This window comes from Primulina tabacum, unplaced genomic scaffold, assembly GCF_025594145.1.
Source record: "Primulina tabacum isolate GXHZ01 unplaced genomic scaffold, ASM2559414v2 Contig942, whole genome shotgun sequence".
In the NCBI taxonomy this organism is placed as follows: domain Eukaryota; kingdom Viridiplantae; phylum Streptophyta; class Magnoliopsida; order Lamiales; family Gesneriaceae; genus Primulina; species Primulina tabacum.
The window spans coordinates 11044-38759 of record NW_027460002.1 but is presented as its reverse complement, the minus strand read 5'-3'; the positions used below and the strand labels follow the sequence as shown (position 1 = coordinate 38759).

General features: G+C 34.8%; 1 protein-coding gene and 2 long non-coding RNA genes across 3 annotated transcripts; 1 reads left to right on the top strand and 2 right to left on the bottom strand.

Annotated features, from left to right (window-relative positions):
• Nucleotides 1–50: 50 nt before the first annotated feature.
• LOC142535334 (uncharacterized) lies at nt 51–1938 on the bottom strand. The gene is made up of 3 exons (XR_012817481.1): nt 1877–1938; nt 1641–1712; nt 51–73 (listed from the first exon to the last, which is right to left on the bottom strand). It is a non-coding gene; the product is annotated as an uncharacterized LOC142535334 (long non-coding RNA).
• Nucleotides 1939–3267: 1329 nt separating this feature from the next.
• LOC142535336 (conserved oligomeric Golgi complex subunit 8-like) lies at nt 3268–7622 on the bottom strand. Its single transcript, XM_075641753.1, has 12 exons — nt 7399–7622; nt 7177–7329; nt 6276–6424; nt 6092–6169; nt 5882–5975; nt 5702–5776; nt 5293–5589; nt 4709–4776; nt 4572–4626; nt 4279–4417; nt 3984–4168; nt 3268–3892 (listed from the first exon to the last, which is right to left on the bottom strand). Exons 1-12 carry the CDS (start codon nt 7528–7530, stop codon nt 3566–3568), a joined length of 1752 nt encoding a protein of 583 aa, XP_075497868.1. The 5' UTR covers nt 7531–7622; the 3' UTR covers nt 3268–3565.
• A 3373-nt stretch (nt 7623–10995) lies between these two features.
• LOC142535335 (uncharacterized) lies at nt 10996–25945 on the top strand. The gene is made up of 3 exons (XR_012817482.1): nt 10996–12104; nt 25437–25760; nt 25850–25945. It is a non-coding gene; the product is annotated as an uncharacterized LOC142535335 (long non-coding RNA).
• The last annotated feature ends 1771 nt before the right edge of the window (nt 25946–27716 follow it).

Here is a 27716-nt window from a genome sequence, read left to right as displayed (position 1 = left end):
CCGATGACAGTTTCTAAATTTTCGTTTTGCACCCGCTGTTGAAAACTCTTCCCAGTGCTATGTGGCAACTCTCCTGCAAAATATCCAGAAAAACGAAATCTAAAATTTTAATGTTAATCTAATGATATGAAAAATATACGGTCCTGGAAAGATAATATAAAGAAAACATCAATGACAACCAACAAACTATGAATTAGATTCATCCAAGACGGGATCTGCATCAATTTGAGAGAAAATGAGAATGCTTTCAACTAGTGTCTACTCGGACCACCTAGGGTCCTCTCTGTGCTGCTAAGGAGAGCGGATGGAGTAAGGGAAAAGATTCCATCATTTGCTTACATAAAAGACAGGAAACATATGTTCGAAATTTGAGCTTCACTTGTCGAAACAGCATTAAAAGAATTGCTACTCTAGAAACAACTGGGGCACATAGTTGATGGGGTTGATTGACCCTTTGAATTTCTTAAGAGCACTCCCAGCTAATTAAACGTAATTTGCTGTAAAAGAAAGATAACACCGATGGCTACAAACGCATAACATATATAATACAAGAAAATTCCTCACAGGAAGAAAATCGAAAATTTCGATTGCTGCATTCGGGCAATCACCAGCCCAAAATAGTCAGTGCTCCAAACAACTCCATTACATGGGTATTGCACATGAACCTCCTGTGTTATGAAAGGCTAAAAAGCCCGGCATTTTTTTGTGTGTGGTGTGCGTAGGTCTCATCCGCCCATACAATACATGAAATCAGCCGAAAATTAGTCATCAAATATCATAATTTGCCATTCTGATAATATAAAAACATAAGCATGTTACTTTTATTTTTGGTTGTGTATATATTATATATATATATATAAAAGAAACATATTTACATTTCCTTTACATTTAGAATAACATTTTCGACTTCGAGAACTGTGCAACCTTGTGATGATTAAAAAAACGTGAACCACCAAAAAATATGTTGGTAAAGGGTTTTGGCTACCAAATGGAAATTTTAGTTGGTCAGTTTTTCAAACATTTTTACGTAACACTGGATAAAAAGAGGAGTCTTAATCCAATGTACACTGCACTACACATGACATACCGCTTGTGTAGATGACAAAGTAACCCGGAAAACTAAAAACAAATGCAGCATGTTAATGAATCTACTATGAAAATTGAATGAGAATAAACCATTGTCCCAATATTTTATCCCCGCCCATTGGGGGACTCATCCGTGCACATAAAAAAATTCAGATCTTCTACTTCAAATTTTCTAAAATGCAAATTTCGAATCCAAAACCTATCGAGTATCATCTAGAACATGTTTGCTACTTTGTTCCAGAGCAGCTTTGATTAGTGAAGTTACGCTTCCTAGAAAAGGATAAAGTCTCATCAAATCTACGGTCATTTCACGGAAGAGCAACAACCAACCAGCCCACCATTTCTTCATCACTTCAGAATTGCAAGTGGACATATTTTTATTCATTCTTTCCAAGAATCTCCAACACACCACAAAAATCAAAAGACCAGCGAGATAATAAAAATCAAAGCTTTACCCAAATTTAGCATTCAACTATATTCTTCATTCTGCAAAAATACTCACCACAGAACACACAATTAAACACATCAAAATAACGAAGTAATTTCACGCCCACCTGGGAAAAGCAGGCTCTCGGTCTTATGTTGGGCTTGAAACTCCAATAATTCCCACAACTCAGGCTCCAGCTCTGCCCAAAAAAAAATAACGTAAGAAATAAAGATTGCCGGTGAAAACAAAAATCTAAGCTGTACAAATTCGTGTCTCAGACACAAAAGTGAAATGAAAAATTAATAGAGAATTGGGCTAGCCAAAGTGAATGTCTGTGCTAGTGTGTGTAGTAATAGCACTTACCATATCTCGTTTCAGAGGAGTAAAGCTTCCGGAGAAGGGAATTCTTCGATGTTCAAAGTTATTATTATTGTCCTATTATATTATATTATTAGATAAGGTGCGAACTAAATATAATATTTTTTTTAAATAATTTCAAAAAAATTATAAATATATATTTTTTTAGAAAACAATAGTTTATTATCTATTTAAAATAAACATGTTTATGTGAATATCCCAAATTTGAGACAATATTCAATCTAACAAATTCATATTCCAACTGAAATAAAAATAAGCATATTTGTTATGCAAAACTAATTTTTGTTTTTCAGATCCGACTTTGATAATAAGAATTCTCTCCATTCTTGCTTTCAGTCTTGTGAGGTAGAAGGCGTGTAGCACATAAAATCAGACATAAAAAGTTATAGTTTCTATTTGTATTTTGCTTTTAACAAATGGATATGATATTTTAGGAAAAAAGTTGACACAAACTTAAAATAATTAACCTACAAATATGATTTTTTAATTTTTTAAAATGTTTTTTTAAGTTTGTTTTCCGGAATATTTTATTACGATCTGATTGGAAATTGAATATAACGAATTGAATGAATTAGGTGGTGGGTTCACAATTTAAATCCATGGAGCAAGCTGAGATGACTAGGGGATTATACGTATTTGCATATACATTACTTCTTCTAGGGAAAAACTGTTAAATTCCGGTGATAAATTGATTTATTCCAACCTTAACCGTCATATTAACAGTGAAAATATTATAATGATTTTTTATGAAACAAAGATGATAAAGGTAAGTTTCACACATATATAGTATATTATATTTAAAAAAAAAAGTTACACAGGGAAGTTCATTGCATCAGCCATGTTCATTCTCTATTTGAAAGAAGAAGACCAACTTTGAGATCAGAAGCATATAAAGGCTGACAAAAAACACTTCAGGCACACAAACCATATGATACTTAAATTTTCTTGTTATTCAGTATTTTTTTCTATATAAATATAGGCTGGAATTCACTTGGCCACTACATTTAATTTTTTTCTATAATTTTGGTTCTATCTTTACCATCCTCAAAAGAATTGATAATAGTTCCACAAATTTAGTAAACTAGAGTACCTGACAACCATACAAGTAAGCTAGTTTTGTGGTTAATGGGATGCTCCAATGAGGCTATGTTACACCAAATGCACATCTATCGGTTCAATTGTTCAAACACAAGGGATCCACATTTGACCTCATATGAAAGAGAAATAAAAAGAAAGAGAAAAGGCAAAGAAAAAAGAAAAAGAGAAAAAATTGAGCTTCTCATCGAGTCTAACCTCATAGTAAGGTTTACAGGGCTGTTTTGAGTAGCAAGTACACAACCTTGTTTTGTAAGAATCGACAACAATCATAATTCAGGTAACTGTCAAGTTTCGCTGTATATAAGGGTGATACACCTAATAAGATAGTACTGTTACATGATATACTTTCAAGTCATTGTCGGCTAAATTCTGCTTAAATGAATCACTGTAAATCCTGCTTAAATGAATCAACTTCTTAATGGAAAAAGTAACTATCATGATATCGATTTTCATGGAATCCCCGCTCAGAGTTGATATCAAATTAACAAAAAATGAATAAAAAAAAGGGTGAGTTCTGATTTAATTACATACACTGAAGAGGACATAGGTTCTGACTGGTAGGTATTTCAGGACAATTTATGGTACTGGTGACCGTTGAACGTCTTCATCTGTCTCCACATTTTGTGAACTGGTATCGCTCTTCCCATTTTCTTCTTTTTCGTCTAAGCTGGCACTTGCAGTTCGCTCAATACTATGTAGGACGCCGTTTTCAACCCCAGGCACATTACCATTCTCTGTTGCATTTTTGGTCTCGGAACTACGTCTAGGTTTTGGTAGTTCTCTTGAAGGAGAAGTTGCTAAAAGACGGGCAATTCCTTCAAACAAGTTCTTGGCATCCCCAATCAGAGCTGCCCCACCAGGGTAACACCGGTTGAAGCACATAACACAATGGGGGAAAACCACCTAGATAAAAAGGAAAGGGATACGCAAATCACGTACATGATAAATGACCAAATTTGCAGCTAAAAACGAGAAGTTCATATGCTGACATCACCTCATTGAACGCTTGGCAAAGTTTAAAAAAAAGGGCAGACTCGTTGCTTCTGAGCATCCTAGTTGTATTGTATCTCAATAGAGAATCAGAAACAGCTTGCAAACCCTTAATTAGTTCTTGCGCGAGCACATGTTTTAAACTGAGTGGCGCACAAGGACGTAGTTCATTCATTGCTGCAGATACACCTGCCACCACCAGAGGGCAGAGAGGAAACATGACCGTCAACAAACTTTTATCAACTATTAAATCTAACCGCAAAAGTTCACTAATAGACCACTAAAAACTTTCAATTTACCATTTATAAACACAGCAAGAGGTGGATGCTCCATGAGATTTGATGGAGGAGTGACATCATCCAAACTTTCTTCACCAAAACCACTGGCAGGGAAACCAACTGATGGTAATGGGACCCAACGATGAGAATCCAAGACTAACTGTAGTGAGAAAAAATTCAATACTACTCCAACTAGATAATGTATTCTTTGATGTAGGAAAACAGAAGTTACAAATTATCTGTGCAACAGAAAGTCAAGAAGCAATTGTAAAATACTTAAGAAATGGCACTACTAGTTATATAGGACACTATACCTGAAAATTTTCAACAGCTGTGCTCATGTTCTTTGAAAATAAATTAAGCACTGCTCTGTGAAGAAAAGAATGTCTACAATGAGACCAAAATTGAATTCCCAATACGTAAATAGAAAACTATGTGGAAATGTTTTTACTCTTCAAACAAAGGGGGAAGTAGTCCTCGGAAATCCAATCCAACCCATCCGAGGCCCATAGCACAATACTGCAAAACACAGCCGAGAGCATAATTGTAACAGAGTGCTTAAATTGTTTACGTAAAATCAAGTAGCAAGTAACACAGCAATAATTGCATTGATATGAAGCAAAAAAGAAGCTTACACGGAGGCACCTATTTACTATAAAAACATGCAGATGATCTCTGACAATATGAAAAAATAACTCCAAAAAAGAATTGGGGAATGATTGATCTGTATTGGCAATTTTTAAGGATAAAGCCCTTTTTCTTTCACAACTACCATAAAGTTCTTGATAAACCGTTGCCGATACAGCGCTCACAGTTTACCAGCAAGCAAACAAGTAACAAAAAACAGCAATTACTCCTCATTCACATCCACCAAATAATTACCCAAAATAATGAAAAGAATTAATTCACCAGCTTGTTTTATTAATAAATGTTTTCTTTTTTAGTCTTTTATTTTGTTCTAGGAGGGAAGCGATTGAGCGACCAAAAAAGAAGCGCCGAACCATGACATAGCAAAAATAATAAAATGATTCTCACCATGCACTGATCCAGAATATTGGACAAAGATCCACCTTCACTTATCTTAGGAAGCATCACTTTCAGAGTCTTCAGGTGCAAGGTGATCTGATGCATGGCCCAGTCAAAGAGAAGGCCACCATCATAATTTTCTTCACTCCCTGACATGTATTCAGCAAATATAGCTCGATATTGGTTAACAACATCAAAAAGATGCGTTCTGTGATAATTTACCATCCCTTTTAAATATTCATAAGGATTTCTCTGGTCTAAATCATCAAGTAACCCCATAAGCCATGCTTCTCGGCATCTTAAAAACTGAATAACAGAAATGGATCCTTGATCAGAAAATTTGTAAGACTTGTAGCTCAGGATATTAAAACAAAGATAAAACCTGACATAGGATTAAAAAAAATCAAAATATGAGTACCTGTAGGCGCATCTCGTACTCACTAAATACTCCAATGCGACGTAAGTATCCAATGATCCGGAGGTATTCTGGCAGCTGCAGGCAAAATCGAAATCAACGTCTAATGACAGCAAGGTATATTGTCCAATAAAATTTGTTGGCGCCGAAATCACTGGCTGAATTCGAGATGCAAAAAATTACTTGAATGTTTGATCTAAGTTTCTGCAGAAGCTGAGATAGAAGAGACTTAGTGGTCTGCCGGACTTCGGCGGCCAGAGCCTGAATCACAGGAATTCTTTTTTGAAAGAGAAAAGTAGGAAAAGGACAGAAAATAATGTTTCAATAAATGCTTTAATAAGGTTGACATTTAACATGGATTTTATTGCATAGACAATTACAGAAGCAACTCACTTTGGGTGCATTGTTGTAAGTTTTGCAATGAATGCCTCTAAGTCAAGAGCCTCATCATAGTTTCCATTTCTCACACAACTGCATCAAGATAAGATTAAATCATCATTGGAGAACATGGAAAGCTATGTCGAGAAGGTATCAGCAGAATATATAGAAGTAGTAAACAAATGTGCTCCGCAATTACGTGTCCATCAGCTGAGGAGTTTCAAGCAAATCAAGCAAAGTACTATGATTAGCAAGCAGCGTCTGATTCGTTCTCCTTTTCTCCAAAATTTGTTCTGCTGAATCAACAAACTCGGAGCAGCCAGATGTAAGCTTTGGAATTTGAGCTATCTACAACGGAAACAAGCTTTTAGGACTTATGAGTTGCAGTGAAGACGCAGAGAGAAACTTAAACATCTCCTATGCTTCACGTATGTAGCACTATATTGAAGATGCCCAAAAATTTATTGTTATTGATTTCATAAGGACACAAGATAGCCAAACTATCATTCTTCGTGTTAATGATTCAAACTATTTAATAAATATCCAGTCATATTCTTGATCTACTACCCTTTCAATATAATTGCAGCAGCTCAATCTTTAACAATTGAATGCCTTCAAATTAAATCACTGCAATTAAATGCTGTCATGAGAATTGCTAAAAATATTTCCTAGCTTTTTTTAAGTCAGTAACTATTTAATCCAAACTGGACCTTCATTTTAAAACAGCAGCATTAAGAAATAACACCGAAGTGTTCCAGTCCCACCCACAAAGTTTGCATGCAAAAAATGGCAAAAGGAAACCCCATCTGCCAATGTGTAATCCAAAACTATCAATTATTCATGAATATCCTATCCCCAAAGCCCTGTTCAAGAAATGCATCCGATTGGAACCTGCTACAAGTTTTAATGCTTGTGTTCGATTCTCTTGACAGAGTTATATAAACATCAAAATTGTAAAATCCGTTCCAAACCTAAACATTCAAAATCAAAATACCGGTAACTAGTAGATGTTACAACGACAATGGCAAATCATTAACAATCAAATCAAACGTGGTCAAATAAAAGCTAAAAAGTCATTAATCAACCAAAATTAAAATTACCAAAGACTCCAGATGCCTATCGACAGAAGTAACTTCCTCTCGGATCTCGAGCAAAGCATCTGCCGCCGCGATGAACGCTCGATAATTCCCCACCGCCAGCTCCTGCATCTGTCGCCGGATTCTCTCCGCATCCACTCTCAACAATTCCGGTTCCTGAAACAACCAAACACATTCAATACCTCAAAACTCCAAATCCTGACTAAATTTAGGACATCCGCATACCTTATGGAGGCGATCGAGAGTGAAAGAGAGAAGCTCGGACACGTAAGGCTGGTGCTCGGCGGTGGCAAGCGGTAGAAGATTCGACATCTCCGGCGATACGACGTTGTTAGGCAGAACTTCTAGCAACGCCATTCCTCTCTTTTATGAGCTCAAAATCTGATATTCCACCACCGATGGACAGATCTCATCGGTCTATGAATGCGAGTCCTCAAGTTTACTCAGGGGAAACGTAAACCAAAGAGTCAATTTTGCCCTTTATATTCCATCATATTTACCAAAGTATCATTTTGCTTTTTTTTTTTTTTTTTTAAGAACAAATTTAATTAGAACCTCGACAAAAAAAAAAACAAAACAAAACCAAAACGCATGTGAGATCGTCTCACGAGTCGTATTTTGTTATACGAATCTCTTATCGTATTTTGTGAGACGAATCTCTTATTTGTGTCATTCATGAAAAAATATTACTTTTTATGTTAAGAGTATTACTTTTTTGTGAATATCGGTAGGGTTGACACGTCTCACATATAAAGATTCGTGAGACCGTCTCACAATAGACCTAATAAAAAAAAATTAACTATCATGAATACCGTCATATTTTCGTGAAATAATAATAATATTTTTTTTTTCATTTCTTTGTTCTAATTACACTACCAGTAGTATTAATACAATTCTCTTCGCCATTTCTTATTGATCATTTCAAGTTTATTTCTCAAGACAAAGCCTTCCGATTATGATACAGTCAAAAGTGTGTGATCAAATAAAGGGAAATTATAATTTAGTTTCGTATGATGATTTTTTTCCCCATTTTGATTATTTAGATTATCAAAATTCAGTCTTATATTTTTTCAAATTAATCACTTTTTCACCATGACACTGAAATAACATAGCACACGTCATATCGTGTTCGTACATATAATTATGGCAAATATCAGTTTTTCCTTCGTTAATATACAATGTCTCTTCTGTATAATTTGAGTGGACCTTTTATTTTAATACAGGGGAGAGGTGTGAGGATGACAACTCCAACTCGAGCCTTCACAAATTTTTATAGGGACGAGACCAGTGGGTTAGAAGCCCGTTCTCTTTTGCAACAAAAGAATTGATTTTCCAATTTCCACAACCACCTATCACAATTTAACGAATAATTTTTTATTTTTGTAAAAACAAATGAATGTTATCACGACTCATAGGATTCTGCTCGCTTCTGCTTAAATATAGCCTTAAAATTATAGGGACTCAAAAGTTAGGTTTTCGTCTTTAAATTTTTTTGGAAGTTCTCATGTTTGAAATGAAAATACTTCTTATCTAGCTATAAATATAAAGGCAAAAATTTATGTGATACGGTCTCACGAGTCGTATTTTGTGAGACAGATCTCTTATTTGGGTCATTCATAAACAAATATTACTTTTATGTTAAGAGTATCACTTTTTATTGTGAATATCGGTATGGTTGACTCGTCTCACAGATAAAGATTTGTGAAACCATATCACAAGAGACCTACTCAAACATAAAAGGCAAAAACTTGTGTGAGACGGTCTCACGGGTCGTATTTTTTGATACATGTCTCTTATTTAGGTCATCCATGAAAAAGTATTACTTTTTAGGCTAAGAGTATTATTTTTTATTGTGAATATTGATATGATTGACATGTCTCACATAAAAAGTTTCGTAAGACCGTCTCATAAGAGACCTACTCCTCATAAAATTAACTTGTTCCTTTTAGTCATGCTATTATAGATTTTTCTACGTGTCAACTTCTAGCATCACGTATAGTACGCGATGGCACCATACACATTAATTTTTTTTATGTTAAATTACATTCGTATGAACTTCTAGATATTATATTGAAATAAAAGTCACAAAATATTTTATAACAGCTTTTTATGTTATATGTAATATAATAATTTCAAATAAATGGAGAGTCATTTGTAGCAGTATGTGTTTTTTAATTATTTCTGAAATACATTTTTATAATAATTTTTCTTTTCATATTTCGTCTTTTCTTAATTTTCTAAATGCCTCATTCGTATTATAAATTTGAAGAATTAAAATTAATAAAATATGTAAAATAATAAACACATGTAATGTGTACACTGACAAATGCACATTGTATATATGTGCACAAAATGAAGTGTTAAACTGTCTAGCAAGGGAAAAATAACAATTTGATCTATGCATTTGTCTATTTGTGATTTTGGTAATTTATGTAATTAAAATTTAATCTTAATAAGCTATCTTTTTTTTTCTTTTTTTTTTCAATTTTATTCTTTTTTTAGAGGTAGCGATGATGTGACATCGATACGACGTTGATGTTGCATCGAAAGTATGCTTACGTTTGCAGTGCTACATCAGTACTTTCGACGAAATATGACTAAAATTGCCAAAAATTTGAAAGAGTACAACTTAACAACATAGACAATCAAATTGTACAGAAACAGATGTATATGACCAAAATTGCGATTTATATTAGTAATATCTCGTCAATATATCAATTTTATTCATATTTAGTATTAACTAGCTAAACGTAGTCTAGCTAGGGGCTCATAATTAAGTTTTTGTTCTTGCAATATTTTAGTATTGGTACATGAAGTTTGGTGTGTGTGTGGGCGTGCATGATTTTGTGTGGAACGATAAATAATAAAAATTGAAAGATAATGACTAAGCCTAAAATGATAGCACAAAGGATAGAGCCAGCAAAACCGGTTAAATTAATCCGATCAACCCGTCTCATCTATCTATCTATTCTATACATATTATAAAAGTGTGAACCAGGGTCAAAGTTTTTCATTGTGTATTGTCAACTTTGTCCTTGTTTTGTACATACCTGAGTAATTTAATAAGGATGTTTTAGTAAAATCAATTATTATGATAAGGTCAAAATTGTAAAAATACGTGTTTGTTGGATAAACATCAAATTTGAGAACATATTTTTTTCTATGAATACTTTTTATTTAGTAATAGATAAAGTGAACAAATTTTTTTCGACGAAAATCTACATGTTTTGTTGAAAATAAAAAACAAGTTTGATTGAAATATTAAAATATTTATTATACCTAAAGTTAACATATTTTTTTTCTAAAAATGTCAAAATACTTTGATTATTATTATTATTATTATAATTATTTGGTTATAGATAAAATGAAAATAATTTTTCTCACAAATATCAACATATTTGTTGAAAATAAAAATTAAATTTGATTGAATTAAATTTTTTTGCAATTTAAAAAAAAAATCATTTCTCTCTCTTATTATTATCTCCACTCTCTCTCTCCAATAAAACTTTCCTCCCCGTTAAAATATTCTCTCCATACAATTCTAAATCATTTGCCGCTATCCGCCGGTTTCTCGCCGTACGTCGTCAAAATTTAGAAATAAATACATATTCGAAAAAATCTCGTCATAATCGTTCTATTGATACCGATATTGAGGGGTATTTCACAACTTTGTCGACGACCGTTCTTCCGCCGATCGTTCACCGGACCGGGCTTCCGCCGTTGCTTGGACTTGACTTTTCAAGGCATTTGGAGTCCGAAATCTTGTCCTAGCTCCAGTTTCATAGGCTGTCGGTGAGTGAGTTTTTAACCTCTCAATTTAGCTCGACTTTTGGTACCAATTGTTGAGGGGGGTTATTTCGATTTTCTTGATGTTAGTCACCCTATTTCTGTGCAAAACTTCCTCGAGAGACCGACTGTTGAATTTGTTTCTCTCTGTTTTTCTGTGGAGGAGAACAAAATCATAAAATTTGGGGTAGAAATGTTGTGCAGTACAAAATTTTGCAATTTTTCAAAAGCTAGCTAAAGTTTCACACTTTAAAATTTTCTTCGATCATTTTGCATATGGAATAATATATTTTTTCATCATGGTATGTATATATATAATTGGAATTTTCTTTTCTACCTAAACCCAAACATTTTCTTTTTATCATACTAATCTATGCCATAATACTGATGAAAAATAATTTATACATTCAATATTATTGATCGCAAAAATCAAAGAAGTTGAAGAATTGTTGACCTTGTCTCCATAAAAGTCAAACTCTAGGAGGAATCCGTTGCGTATCAGCCTCTTCCCTTTTGCAACATTATATATTGCAAATGGGATTTGAACAAGTGTATAAACAACTCCTATGCCACCAACTGCGACTATGTACCTAACCACTTCCTTCCATTCTTTGAAGAACAAAAATGTCGGCATCACCACCATTTGGAATTTCTTTGCCACATCCTAAAGAAATTTGTATCAAATTAGCAACCCAATGACGATGGATGCTCAAAAAGCAATTACAAGTTGTCGAAATCGATATGAACAAACCAAAACAAACCAATGACAGATTACTTCAATTAAATCGAAAGTTTGTACACGGCTAGCTAATCGTGTTTTTGGATACTCAATTGTATTCTAAAGTGCCTAAAAATAGCAATGCAAAGTATAACATTACCTCAAGTTCATCAACCTTCAAGAACAGAACATGGGGTGTTTTCTTTGCAATCTCAGCCAATATTGGTGATATGAACCGGCACGGTCCACACCATGAAGCTTTAAAATTGATTTTGGTACTAATATTTGATATTTGTTATATCTCTGGGTGTAGGTACAATCGTTGCGTCGATTCGAGATATCAACGGAAATTTTAGCCCTTATTCGTAGAATTTACAAAATTTCTATTTATTATGGGCAGAAAAGCTTCTTCCTCAAATTCGAAGAGGTATTGATAAAAAACTATATTTATTTAACATCATTGCATTTTTGACAATATATTGAACTAAAAAGTTGTAACAAATTGTGTTGCTAAATAGTAAGTTCTTGAAGCAACCAATCCATCAATGAAAATCGTACTAACCAAGGTACATCAATTGAAAATTTCAAATTTGTAGTATTTAATTGAAATAATATATATCCAAATTTGATTCCTAACAAGCTGTTTGAATTTTTTTTTAAAATTGCAGATTTATTGACATTTAATAGGTGTTGCACCTCCGAAAACAAATATTCGAATTTGTCAATAGATAAAAAACGTCAATACATTAATAATGTTGTGAATTCTAGAAGAAAAAAAAAAGATTAAAAGAATGTGAATCCAGCACATCTACAAAATTAAATAAGAAAAATACAGTTTGGTTACTGAAAGCTTTGATTCATGAAGGTAAAACCAAGTTTAGTTCCATACACTTTTATAAAGTATCGGGAAACTGCATATTTGTTTTATGTTTATCATATTTTTTATATTTTTTTAGGTCAATCACTTGTTGATCTGCACGAATTGAAACCTATGAACATATGTCGCTACTGTGAAGCGAGAAAGTTTGAATTTGAATCTCCAACATTTTGTTGTGACAATGGTAAAATTAAGTTGGCAAACACTGTGATGCCGCCTGAATTGATAGATCTGTTCACTGGAAATCAATCTCACAAAGCTGTTGATTTTCGGAAAAAAATTAGAGTTTATAATAGTCTCTTCTCTTTTACTTCTTTTGGAGTTAAAATTGACAAAGAATTTGCTTCTTTAAATCGTGGAATTTACAATATTCCACACTCTTCCACCTATGGCGCCCGGTGAGGCTGGTCCATCTCATTTTCAATTGTATTTTTGGGATACAAGTAATGAATTAAATAATAGAATGAATGTGATGGGCAATGCTGATATCGATGAAGAGACAATGAGACTATTAATGGAGGTTCTCAAAAGAAACCCTTACGCTCAATTATTACGCAGAATAAATGATTGGTCGTCTCTTGAGGAAATTAGGCTACATATTTGTAAAAATGCTGTTGTGGATCAACGATGTTACAATACACCTACAGCTGATCAAGTTGCTGCCATTTGGATTGAAGGCAAAAATGCTAATATACCATATGATAGAGACATCGTAATTCATGGATGTAATGGTCAGAGTCATAGAATTAAACATTATTTTGGTTGTTATGATCCTTTACAATATCCGCTTCTTTTTCCGAATGGAGATAATGGTTGGCATCAAAATATTCCCAAATACAAGTCCATGGAAGCTAATAATCAAATTCAAGATAATATTTCCGTCCAATCGAATTTTTCTTCTATCGAAAATATCCTTAAAGAGGAACAACATGGTACATGTTTCCATCTTTTGTCTTTTCAATCTATATATATGTAAAGTAATAGATTTCATCAATTTTACAAATATTTCACTTCCATGATAGATGAAATAATTGAATCCACATGACAAGACTTTGAATTTTTCAAAAGATTTCATTACCACTTATGTAATATGCATCTTATGTATTTTAGTTGCAATCACATTAAGATTATACATGTATCAATGATGTTTTGGTGTTTTTATGCTTTGTGTACTTATCTAATTTGTTTGATTTAATTTAATTCATTGTTAGAACTTTTACCAATTCACTATATAATATTTCTCTAATTTTTATAATTTAATGCATGGTTTTATTTGTATTATATATAATATTTATTTGTAATTTGTACATTGTGAAAAATGTCATATTCTGAATGAGTGCTTTTTCACTTTTTAATATATTATCATAGTAATCAACAAAGACAAGCAAAAGATGGTTTCTTGCCGAGAGTACTATTGTTACAAATTCCAAATAAGAGATAACATGCCATCGATGCTTTTATATGCTGGAAGATTGTTACAACAATATGCAGTTGATATGTATATTAAGCTTGAAACAACTAGATTGGATTACTTTAGAAGGAACCAAGCGGAAATGAGGTCAGAACTTTATCAAGGTATCGTTGACAGCATTATAAATGGAAAAACAAAAAGAAATGAAATTGGAAGAAGAATTGTTCTTCCAGCATCGTTTATCGGAGGACCAAGGGATATGCGTCGTAGATATCTTGATGCAATGGCATTAGTAAGAAAGTTTGGAAAACCTGATCTTTTCATTACAATGACTTGTAATCCAGAATGGAAAGAGATCACAGATAATTTAAAGAAGGTCAACAACCTCAGGATCGACCGGATTTAACTACCAGGGTATTTCGAGCTAAGTTACAAGATTTAAAAAATCAAATAATTACCAAGTCAATATTCGGAGTGGTTGCTGCTTTTGTTTATGTGGTGGAATTTCAGAAGAGGGGGTTGCCTCATATGCACATGTTGCTTATTTTGAGGCAAGATTCTAAAATCAATGGTTCGAAAATTTTGATTACTATGTATCAGCAGAATTACCAAACAAAGACAAAAATCCCAACCTTCATAATTTTGTTGTGAAGCATATGATGCATGGTCCTTGTGGGGATTTAAATAAAAAGAATTCTTGTATGATTGCTGGCCATTGTAAAAGCAACTATCCACGCCAGTTTTGTCGAAGTACAACACAAGGAAAATATGGTTATCCAATTTATAGAAGAAGAAATGATGGGCAAATAGTTGATATACGAAAGGCAAAGCTAAACAATCAATGGGTTGTTCCTCACAATTCTTACCTTCTGTTAAGGTATGATTGTCATGTTAATGTCGAAGTATGCTCTGGATTGACGGCTGTCAAATATCTTTACAAATATATATATATAAAGGACATGATAAAGTTGTTGTGCATATTGCCTCCAACAATAGTGATACTGTTGTGGATGAGATTAAGAACTTTCAAGGTGCAAGGTGGGTCTCAGCACAAGAAGCACTGTGGAGAATATTTGAATTTGATTTAAACGAGATATCCCCAGCTGTAATAAGTTTGGCATTACACTTGCCTAACAAACAATGCATCACATTTTGGAGGAATCAAAATTTGGAAAATGTCATTCAACACGAATTGACCTCAAAGACAATGCTAACTGAATTTTTTCATATGTGCTCAATAAATTCTAAAGTGAGATCTTATTTGTATGCCGAATTCCCGGAACATTATGTATGGGACAAAAGAAACAAGTGTTGGTATGAAAGGAAAAAAGTAAAGGTTATTGGACGTATAAATGGTGCAAATCCTACAGAAGGAGAAAGGTAATATTTAAGATTATTGCTCAATCATGTAAGAAGACCTACTTCGTTTAACTATTTGTTAACGGTTAATGGAAAGATTTGTTTCACATTCAAAGAAGCAGCACAGAGAAAGGGGTTGCTTGAATCAGATCAGAGCAACTTTGAGTGTTTGAATGAGGCTATGAGCTTCCAAATGCCATATGCTTTGAGAAGACTTTTTGCAACAATCTTAGTATATTGTGAGCCATCCGATGTAAGAAAATTATGGGACACTTACTTTGACGCGATGTCCGAAAATTTTAGGAAAGAAAATGATGGCACAAGGAATTTTTGGTATCAAAGACATTGCAAAACTTGAATTTTATTTTGGAAAGTATGGGAAAAAGTATTCATGTTTTTGATTTGCCAAGAATAACTATTGAAATAGATGAGTACAAAGATAATATTTGTACAGAAGCTCGAGAGGAAATGTCTATTGAAATCTCACCTGACGACTTGTTAGCTCAATCCAAATTAAATGCAGGGCAACGAAAAGCATTCTCAACAATTCTCGAGTGCTTAGATTCCATTGGAAGTGGCCTTTTTTTGTCAATGGACCTGGTGGAACTGGGAAAACATATTTATATCGTGCTTTGCTAGCAAATGTTAGGAAAGGAAATATGATTGCCCTTGCTACAGCATGTAATGCCTGAAGTAATATCACAAGTTGTTGATTTAGTAATATGAGATTACTAAATAATTAATGATTTTTAAATAATGAAACATGACATATTTTGGTCATATGAAGTCCAAATGATTTGAAATTTGGATATAACGTAGAAAACTCAAAGATATAGAAGTTTCATGTTTTGAGTTTTGGAAATTTTTATCGTTTGACTGGTCCAAATGGATATACCGATGTTAAATATTATATATTATATTATATTAATAATATAATATAATATTTTAAAAAAAATAAAATAAAATGAGGATAAATTTGAAAAACTTGTTCGAGAATGAATGGATTTCATTCTTTTGACAGTGAGTTACGGAGAGGTGAGAGAGAAATAAGAAATAAGATTTTTTAGATTTTCTTTTCGATCGTGCGACTTATCGGTTTATCCAATCGACGAACTGACTTCAGTTCTGGGATCGTTGACATGAGGTCTTCGATTTGAGGTATAAATTTTATAGTTTTGGTGATATTTGAAATTCGTCGATTTCTGGAATAAATCCGATAAATCATACTGAAATTGAAGATTGTTGAATAGTGTATGATCTTAACGAAGTAGAGAAGATTATTGTGTTGTTGTTTTGAACTATTCCTAAATTATTATAATTAGGGATTTTTAATCGTTGAATTGAAATTGGTGAGTTGTTTGTCAGCTGTTATTAATTCTGATTATATATTCGGTGTCTACGAAGTATAGGCTACACGTTGATATAAAGTTTTCGCAATTTGACGGATGTTGTAAAATAGCCTATTATTTGATGTTAAATTAATTAGGGTGTATTTGATGGTAGTATTGTGAATTAAATACACCATAATATTAAATTATTGAGCGATAATAATTTATAATCGAGTTTTATATTTTGTTGAATTAATTGTTGTTGGGCTATTTGATGTTATATATTGAGGCCGTTATGATTGTGTTGATACGGTGACAATGATCTGATAATTGTTGTTGAATTATTTAGATACATCACAAGCCTCAGGATCAAAGAAATAGCCAGATTGTATATATATTCGATTATCAGGTACGTGTTGACGTACGAGCATATGTTGTTATTGTTTAGTATTGATGAATACTATTGTGTTGAACGACGATAAATCACTGGATTTGGGTGATTTGGTATTATATTTGTGTTTATTATTGTTGATGTTGTTGGTTATCGTTGTTGGGAGACGTCTCGTTGATGTTGTCACGTTGATGTTGTTCGTTCAACGATATTGCTGTCGCCGGTGTTGGGGTGCGACGTATCGTTGATGTTGTTATTCGTTCGACGATATTGCTGTCGTCGGTGTTGGGGTGCGACGTATCGTCGATGTTGTTGTTCGTTCGACGATATTGCTGTCGCCGGTGTTGGGGTGCGACGTATCGTCGATGTTGTTGCATTGTGATGTTGTTGAGGTCGTTGTTGGCTGATTGTCCAGAAACGGCAAAGGGGGTATTTCTATTATGATTTCAGTTATATTTTATGTTGTTAATATAACTGTTATTTATTACGATGATGATTGTTGTATATGTTTACCCTTTGAGGGTTGTTTCTGTTGGGCAGGTTACAGGACTATGCGTGAGACAGGATAGTGGTGAAGGACTAGGTGTGTCTAGTCAAACAGTCTTGTAGTTGATAGTAGATAGAGACGGTATAGCTTATTGTCTTATTTGAGTTGTATGTGTGTATTTATTATACTGTTTCTGCTACACTGACGTAGATAGTGTGGTGATTGCACTATTTTGTCGTATATGCATTATATTATTAAGTCGTCGAAAAGAAAAAAAATTTATGCATATGACGTCACATGTTGCACGATTACGTGGCGAGGTTTGGGGCGCCACATTTGGTGGTATCAGAGCATATGTTAGATGTCTGGGATGGTTAGGAGTTGGGTTTGTGATGAGGGAGTTTGATGACGATATTATCTGCGTGTGTCTGTGCATTTGACTTGTTATTGATGATTTCTCGATATGATTGATTGTTCTTTAGTTGCGTTTGTTTTCGTGCGAAAGGTGTGATGATGATTACTGGATTGTAATTGTTAAATGTTATGATTAACAATTTGATTTCCAGTGATGGCAGCTAGAGAACAGGTACATCCACACGAGGAAACAGAAGAGGTTGATAGTGGGTTTGGACAGATGAATCCATTGCCACCTCCTCCTATGGGACAGGCACCTGCAGATCAGCCTTTATTGCCTGGTGAGTTGACTTTGGCACAGTTCAGCAGTTATCTTCCGCCGAGATTTGATAGTTCTGAGACTGGTGAGCGAGCTGAGGAGTGGATTGAGATGATAGAACAGATATTTGTGACCGCTCCGTGTGCTAGGTCTGCTTGGTTACGATTGGCTACATTTCAGCTTTCGAGGAATGTATTATTATGGTGGCAGACGACTGAGGCCGGATTGAGAGCACAGGGCCGTACTATTGATTAGGATGTGTTCCGATCTCGTTTTCTTGATAAATATTTTTCTATAGCAGCCAGACAAAAGAAAGAGAAAGAATTTGAGGATTTGAGACAGGGTAGTATGTCTGTTGATGAGTATGAGACTCGATATTCTGCATTGTTGAAATATGTGCCACATATTGCTACGAATGTTCATGCTAAGATGAGGCATTTCTTGAAAGGGTTGAAGTTAGAGTTATTTGATCGTGTGCAATCAAATAACCCGGTATCATTTGAGGATGCAGTGACGAGGGGTGAGATGGCTGAGTTAGTTATGCAGGAGTATGGGGCTCAGGGACGATTATCAGAGCCGACTAGGGAGTCATTGCGACCTCAGGGACAGTCTTTTAAATATCAGAAGGGTTCATCTTCTTCTTCAGCATCATCTGGGAAGCGTCGATTTGATTCACGACGTGTTGAAAGTCGTGGGGGCAGTTCTTAGTCTGTTCAGGGGCAGAGAGGAGAGTCCAGAGCTGTGAGATGTTATCGTTGTGGGGGATCTCATCTGATCAGAGAGTGTACACAGACCGAGATCACATGTTTTGAGTGTGGCGGTGTTGGTCATCTGGCGAGACAGTGTCCTAGTCGTGAGGGACAGCGAGAGCCTAGGAGTGCTAGAGGTAGATCCTCAGAGAGAGGAGGACGACAGCCTCAGCAGTTTACACCACGACCTTCTGGAGGACAGCCACGTATGCAGGGAGCTGGTCCGCCTCAGGCACAGGTGTATGCTTTGACACGAGCGCAGGCAGAGGAGGCACGAGAGGAGATGATAGCGGGTAAGTGTTATTTATGTTCTTATCCTGCTTATATTCTTGTTGATACTGGTGCCTCGCATACTTTTATATCGAAGAGGTTTGTGGTTGAGCATCATATGCGCTCGTCTCCATTGTCTATGCCTCTTTCTGTTTCGACACCTTCTGGAGTTGATATATCAGTTGTATCTATGATATCAGATGGTATTATTTCTTATGTGGGCTATGAGCTGAGATCTGATATGATTATTCTAGAGATGAGTGATTTTGATTGTATTGTGGGAATTAATGTGCTGAGGAGATATTGTGCGACAGTTGATTGTTATCAGCGGGTGGTATATTTTTATACAGATGAGAAAGAGCGTTGGACATTTTATGGGAAGGGTTCTCGTCCCCGTGTTCCGTTGGTATCTGCCATCCGGATGTCTCGGTTATTGGAGCATGGGCATGAGGGTTATCTTATTTATGCTGTAGATGTGACGGAAAAGAAGAAGGAGGTGGGAATAGAGGAGATACCTATAGTTGCTGAGTTTGCCGATATATTTCCTGATGAGATTCCAGGCTTCCCACTAGCTCGTGAGGTGGAGTTTGGGATCGAGTTGATGCCAGATACTTCCCCTATTTCTCATACTCCTTACAGAATGGCACCAGCAGAGTTGAGAGAGTTGAAAGCCCAGTTGCAGGACTTGCTGGACAAGGGATACATTCGCCCTAGTGTATCGCCTTGGGGTGCACCAGTCTTATTTGTGAGAAAGAAAGATGGAACTATGCGGCTTTGTATCAACTATCGACAGCTGAATAAGGTAACGATTAAGAATAAATATCCCCTCTCTCGTATTGATGATTTATTTGATCAGTTACAGGGAACCTCAGTATATTCGAAGATTGATTTGAGGTCAGGATATCATCAGATACGAGTTAGAGAGGAGGATATTCAGAAGACAGCATTCAGGACCAGATATGGGCATTAAGAGTTTTTAGTTATGCCGTTTGGGTTGACGAATGCTCCAGCTGTGTTCATGAGTTTGATGAATAGGGTATTTCAGCCGTATCTCGATCGATTTGTTATTGTGTTTATTGATGATATATTGACATATTCCAGGAGTGAGGCTGAGCGTGCAGGGCACTTGCGTTCATTGTTACAGGTGTTGCGAGATAGACAGTTGTATGCCAAACTCAGTAAGTGTGAGTTTTGGTTGGATCGAGTAGTCTTCTTGGGTCATGTTATATCGAGAGATGGGATTTCTGTTGATCCAACGAAGGTTGAAGCCGTGTTACAGTGGTCTGCACCTACATCTGTACCTGAGATTCGTAGTTTCTTGGGTTTAACAGGTAATTATCGTCGATTTATCGAGGGATTTTCAAAGATTGCTAGGCCTTTGACACAGTTGACTCAGAAATGTGTGCGATTTCAGTGGTCTGAAGCATGTGAGAGGAGTTTTCAGGAGTTGAAGCACCGACTGACGACTGCACCGGTGTTATCGATTCCTACAGAAAATGAGAGGTTTGTTGTTTATACGGATGCATCATTACATGGGTTGGGATGTGTTTTGATGCAGGATCGACATGTTGTGGCATATGCCTCGAGACAGCTGAAACCACACGAAACAAGGTACCATTTGCATGACTTGGAGTTGGCAGTCATTATCTTTGCCTTGAAGATATGGCGACACTATTTATATGGTACCTCGTTTACGATTTATACTGATCATAAGAGCTTGAGATTTTTGTTTACCCAGACAGAGACGATGGTTAGATTTGCTGAAGGATTATGATTGTGAGATTGAATATCATCCTGGTCGAGCCAATCTTACAGCTGATGCATTGAGCCGTAAAGTGAGTTGTACTGCAGAGGATGTGAGTCGTCTATCAGCTATGATGATGTCTTGTTGTTCCTTGGGATATGATTTTGATATCTCGACGACTCCTATCCAGGTATCTACCTTATTAGCTAAACCTGATATATATGGTTGTATTCGTGATGCACAGATGACAGACGAGAGAGTTCAGCGATGGAGGGAGTTAGTTTCTCAGAAACAAGATACTCGTTTTAGAGTGGCTGATGATGGCAGTTTGAGGATGAATGATAGATGGGTAGTTCCTGATATATCTGAGTTGCGCCAGGACCTGTTGCGGCGTGCACATTGTAGTCGATATTCTATCCACCCTGGTGGCAAGAAGATGTATAAGGATCTACGCTCTCAGTTTTGGTGGAAGGGAATGAAACGTGATGTGATTGATTTTGTACGTCGATGTCTTAATTGTCAACATATCAAAGCTGAGAGGAGAAGGCCGGGAGGTGAATTGAGGAGTTTAGAAGTGCCGACTTGGAAATGGGAGCACATATCGATGGATTTTGTGACTCATTTGCCAAGAAGCACTGGAACTATTGATGCTATTTGGGTGATTGTTGATCGATTGACGAAAGTTGCACATTTTATACCCTATAGCATGAGTAGTACGTACTTGACGATGGCACAGTTGTATATACGAGAGATTGTATGGTTGCATGGGATTCCAGTGTCTATTATTTCTGATAGGGATCCTCGATTTACTTCTCATTTTTGGGAAGGATTGCAGACTGCGATGGGGACAGAGTTGAGATTGAGTACGGCTTATCATCCCCAGACAGATGGTCAGACTGAGCGTACTATTCAGACGCTGGAGGATATGTTGCGTGCTTATGTTATGGATTTTAAATCTGTTTGGCAGTCATCTATTCCATTGGTAGAGTTTGCGTATAACAATAGTTATCAGAGTAGTATTCAGATGGCTCCATTTGAGGCATTGTACGGGAGACGTTGTAGATCTCCGTTATACTGGGATGATGTTGATCGAGCTGCAATTACCGGTCCTGATATGATTCATGAGATGGAACAGAAAGTAAAGTTGATACACCAACGATTGAAAGCAGCTCAAGATAGACAGGCCACCTATGCCAATAAAAGACGAAGACCTTTAGAGTTTCAGCAGGGCGATCGAGTATTTTTGAAAGTTTCTCCTTTTCGTGGCACAGTGCGATTTGGCATGATAGGAAAGTTGGCACCGATGTATGTTGGCCCGTATGAGATATTGCAGCGGATAGGCACTTTGGCTTACCGATTGGCTTTACCTCCATCTTTATCTGGTATTCATGATGTGTTTCATGTATCGATGTTGCAGAAGTATGAGCCGGATCCTTCACATGTGTTGGATATTTCTGAGGTTCAGTTAGATCCTGACGTGTCTTATGTTGAGAGGCCAGTTTGTATTTTGGATCGATCTGAACGGAAGCTTCGTAGTAAGCTTATACCGATGGTCAAGGTTCAGTGGGAACATAGAGGTGTCGAAGAGGCCACTTGGGAGACAGAGCGGCATATGAGGGAGCTCTACCCCTACTTATTCTGATGGTATGACATCTTTTATTTATGCATGTTATTACTGTTGTTGATTAATTTCGGGGTCGAAATTCATTTAAGGGGGATAGAAATGTAAGGCCTGAAGTAATATCACAAGTTGTTGATTTAGTAATATGAGATTACTAAATAATTAATGATTTTTAAAGAATGAAATATGACATATTTTGGTCATATGAAGTCCAAATGATTTGAAATTTGGATATAACGTAGAAAACTCAAAGATATAGAAGTTTCATGTTTTGAGTTTTGGAAATTTTTATCGTTTGACTGGTCCAAATGGATATACCGATGTTAAATATTATATATTATATTATATTAATAATATAATATAATATTTTAAAAAAAAATAAAATAAAATGAGGATAAATTTGAAAAACTTGTTCGAGAATGAATGGATTTCATTCTGTTGACAGTGAGTTACGGAGAGGTGAGAGAGAAATAAGAAATAAGATTTTTTAGATTTTCTTTTCGATCGTGCGACTTATCGGTTTATCCAATCGACGAACTGACTTCAGTTCTGGGATCGTTGACATGAGGTCTTCGATTTGAGGTATAAATTTTATAGTTTTGGTGATATTTGAAATTCGTCGATTTCTGGAATAAATCCGATAAATCATACTGAAATTGAAGATTGTTGAATAGTGTATGATCTTAACGAAGTAGAGAAGATTATTGTGTTGTTGTTTTGAACTATTCCTAAATTATTATAATTAGGGATTTTTAATCGTTGAATTGAAATTGGTGAGTTGTTTGTCAGCTGTTATTAATTCTGATTATATATTCGGTGTCTACGAAGTATAGGCTACACGTTGATATAAAGTTTTCGCAATTTGACGGATGTTGTAAAATAGCCTATTATTTGATGTTAAATTAATTAGGGTGTATTTGATGGTAGTATTGTGAATTAAATACACCAGAATATTAAATTATTGAGCGATAATAATTTATAATCGAGTTTTATATTTTGTTGAATTAATTGTTGTTGGGCTATTTGATGTTATATATTGAGGCCGTTATGATTGTGTTGATACGGTGACAATGATCTGATAATTGTTGTTGAATTATTTAGATACATCACAAGCCTCAGGATCAAAGAAATAGCCAGATTGTATATATATTCGATTATCAGGTACGTGTTGACGTACGAGCATATGTTGTTATTGTTTAGTATTGATGAATACTATTGTGTTGAACGACGATAAATCACTGGATTTGGGTGATTTGGTATTATATTTGTGTTTATTATTGTTGATGTTGTTGGTTATCGTTGTTGGGAGACGTCTCGTTGATGTTGTTCGTTCAACGATATTGCTGTCGCCGGTGTTGGGGTGCGACGTATCGTTGATGTTGTTATTCGTTCGACGATATTGCTGTCGTCGGTGTTGGGGTGCGACGTATCGTCGATGTTGTTGTTCGTTCGACGATATTGCTGTCGCCGGTGTTGGGGTGCGACGTATCGTCGATGTTGTTGCATTGTGATGTTGTTGAGGTCGTTGTTGGCTGATTGTCCAGAAACGGCAAAGGGGGTATTTCTATTATGATTTCAGTTATATTTTATGTTGTTAATATAACTGTTATTTATTACGATGATGATTGTTGTATATGTTTACCCTTTGAGGGTTGTTTCTGTTGGGCAGGTTACAGGACTATGCGTGAGACAGGATAGTGGTGAAGGACTAGGTGTGTCTAGTCAAACAGTCTTGTAGTTGATAGTAGATAGAGACGGTATAGCTTATTGTCTTATTTGAGTTGTATGTGTGTATTTATTATACTGTTTCTGCTACACTGACGTAGATAGTGTGGTGATTGCACTATTTTGTCGTATATGCATTATATTATTACGTCGTCGAAAAGAAAAAAAATTTATGCATATGACGTCACATGTTGCACGATTACGTGGCGAGGTTTGGGGCGCCACACAGCAACTTCAGGAGTTGCAGCTTCGATATTACCTGGTGGTCGAACAGCTCATTCCCGATTTAAAATCTTAATTGATTTGCATGAAGAAAGCTATTGTACAATATCAAAACAAAGTGGACTTGCAGAACTGTTACGTGTAACACGATTAATTATATGGGATGAAGCACCTATGGCAAAGCGGATAGCAATTGAAACTGTTGATAGAAGTTTACAAGATATAACTGGAATCCAAAAACCATTTGGTGGAAAGGTGGTTGTTCTTGGAGGAGATTTCATGCAAGTTTTGCCGGTAGTTCCAAAAGCCACAATTCGAGAAACAATTAATGCAAGTTTAGTAAAATCTTATTTGTATAAACAAATGCAACATATGGCTCTAACTGAAAATATGAAAGCAAAATCTGACCCTGTTTTTAGCGATTTTTTGCTACAAGTAGGCAGTGGGATTGAACCTACCGATAGTGAAGGCAATATCAAAATTCCCGATGAAATGATTATCAAATATAGCAAAAATGATGAGGAGTCTTCTGAAGAAATGCTTATAAATCACATATTCCCGAATCTAATAGAAAATGCTGAATCAACAGCATATATGACAAGTCGAGCAATACTTACTTCAAAAAATGAATATATTGACAAGTTGAATGAGAAAATTATTCAAATTTTCCCAGGTGAAGGTAAAACATATGCAAGCTTTGATGAAGCTGTTGACGATACTCAAAATTTTTATCCCCAAGAATTTTTAAATACCTTGACTCCAAATGGAATGCCTCCTCATCGTTTGGATTTGAAAAAAAAACTGTACAATTATGCTATTGAGAAATTTAGATCCATCTGAAGGCCTGTGTAATGGAACCCGAATGGTTTGTAAGGAATTTGAAGACAATGTCATCCATGCAGAAATAACTGTTGGACATCATGCTGGAAAACATGTTTTTATTCCAAGAATACCCTTGTCTCCTGCTGAGAACGAGGGATATCCTTTCCAATTAAGAAGAAAACAGTTTCCGATTCGTTTGTGCTTTGCAATGACAATTAATAAGGCACAAGGTCAAACTATACCTTACCTACCACAACCTGTGTTTTCGCATGGCCAATTATACGTTGCATTATCTAGAGGCCCTTCAATGTCCGCTACAAAAGTCTTGATAAAGCCAAATTCAATCACAAATATTGATGATGCAAGAACAAAAAATGTTGTATACAAAGAAGTTCTTCGTCAAGGTCCATAATTTCATTAACTTATTTGTCAGAATAATTTTGATATTGCATGTATGAAATTGATATATTTATTAAATAATCTGAATTTGCAGACCAGGAGACGGCCACGGTCAAGGGGAAAGAGTGGAAATAAAAGAGACTGCATTGCAACAAATGTGGGTGAAAGGACAAAGCTTAAGTATGTCGGATTCTTGTCGATACAAATATATATCTTTTGAATTCTTATTATTGTGTATTTTTTTCATTAAACCTCTGTAAAATTTTCATCGACCTCTCAATTCTTTTTTTATTCTTTAGGTATGAAAATGAGTTGATTCAGAATTTGTGTCTTGTAATGAAACTATTATTCGTTAGTATAATGAATTTGTCTTTTTTGTTTTGAACGGATCAACTTGTGAATTTGGGTCTGTGACTGAATGTTGACGGTTTTTCATACAGGATTATTTATACTTGGACAGTTAGTTACATCAGCACAATTGGTTTTGACTCTGTAAGGGTCATTCTTTTGAAAAAATATGCTTACCTGGCTCAGTCAGGGTCTAATTTTTTTCACTTACACAGAAAAGACGCACAATGGAGCAAGATGGAAAAACTATTAAACTTCAGATTGTAAGATCCTTGACCTGATTCATCATTCTTATCCACCAAGAGTTATATTGTTGTCTTTCTTCGGTGGATTTCAATCTATTTACATTCACTGTTTTTTTTATTTCGAGTAATCAAAATAAATGTGCATTCTTCTTCCTTGAGTTGGTTCGCGAATTTTTTGAGCTGATTTTGAAGAATATTTGAATCTAATTTAAATTTACTGAACTGTAGTTGAACTTGAGAATTCCTGTGTGTCTTTAGAGCTGCTACTGGACTCTTAATTAACTCCAATTACTTATTCTTTGTACTCCTTTTATGTTTAATTATTATATATACAATTTTATAGCCTTCAACTGCTATGCCACTTCAATTTTTTGGAGTTTTTCTTCATACTCTAGGTGATACTCTATTACAGAGAGACTGCCGACTTTTTATTTGCCTTCTCTGCTGATAAAGAAGATTTCTAATAAGGCTCTAATATTATATTAATAATTATATATGTAGTGTAATTCTTTCTATCGAGGAAAAAAAAATTATTTTTGGTTTATAAAAAAATAATATGAGATGATAATTTGTAATAAATAAAAAAATAAAATTTTGTAATTCGAGATAAATATTATTTTTGATTTATCAAAAAACATAATATGATATTAAAAAAAGATATTAGCAATATTGATTTGATTTTCTTAGATTTGATACGTCATAGCTATAATATATCTGCTTAAAACTTAATAAATGAAATAAGCATGAAAGGTTATGAAAAACATAAACTTATTTTAACATGATTATAATAATTTATTAAGTAATTTTAAATAAAATTATATTATCTTTAATAATTGAGTTATTATTTCGGTAGAACTCTAAATAAGATGGATTCTTTTTAACACAAATAAGAAGAACTCTAGATAAAAAGGATTTGTTTAACACAAGATAAGAAGGATTCTATTAAGACTCTATTATTATATTAATAATTATATATATAGTGTAATACTTTCAAATGTATTCAACAAAAATACACAGGAATTTTCTCTAAAAGTTTGCATAAACGCGTTTCGAAATTCGGAGAAGGCTGGGGATTTGGAGGTAGGCTGGATATTCATTCAAAGTTGAAACTCCTTAAATAAAAATTTGACAGGTATTGATCTTTAATCTTCGTGCGTTGTATTAAACGTATTTGTGTTGAATAGGCTTGATGAATTTAATTAAAAACATGGAGAAATCAAATCATCGACTTTTGTAACCCAATGTTCCATTGCTTTTAAATAATTGTATTTATTTCATTTTCCAAACAATTTGAATTAAGAACCCGTTCGATTTGAGTACCATGCCAAAATATTATATTTCAATCACAATGTGGTAAACCAATATCTA

Excerpts from the sequence above, each read along its gene's own strand:
- LOC142535336 (XM_075641753.1), bottom strand. The coding sequence starts at position 7,530 with ATGGCGTTGCTAGAAGTTCTGCCTAACAACGTCGTATCGCCGGAGATG. Across the intron at positions 6,170-6,275 it reads ACTCCTCAGCTGATGGACAC|TTGTGTGAGAAATGGAAACT; the intron begins GTAATTGCGGAG and ends ATCTTGATGCAG. Across the intron at positions 5,976-6,091 it reads CTTACAACAATGCACCCAAA|AATTCCTGTGATTCAGGCTC; the intron begins GTGAGTTGCTTC and ends CTTTCAAAAAAG.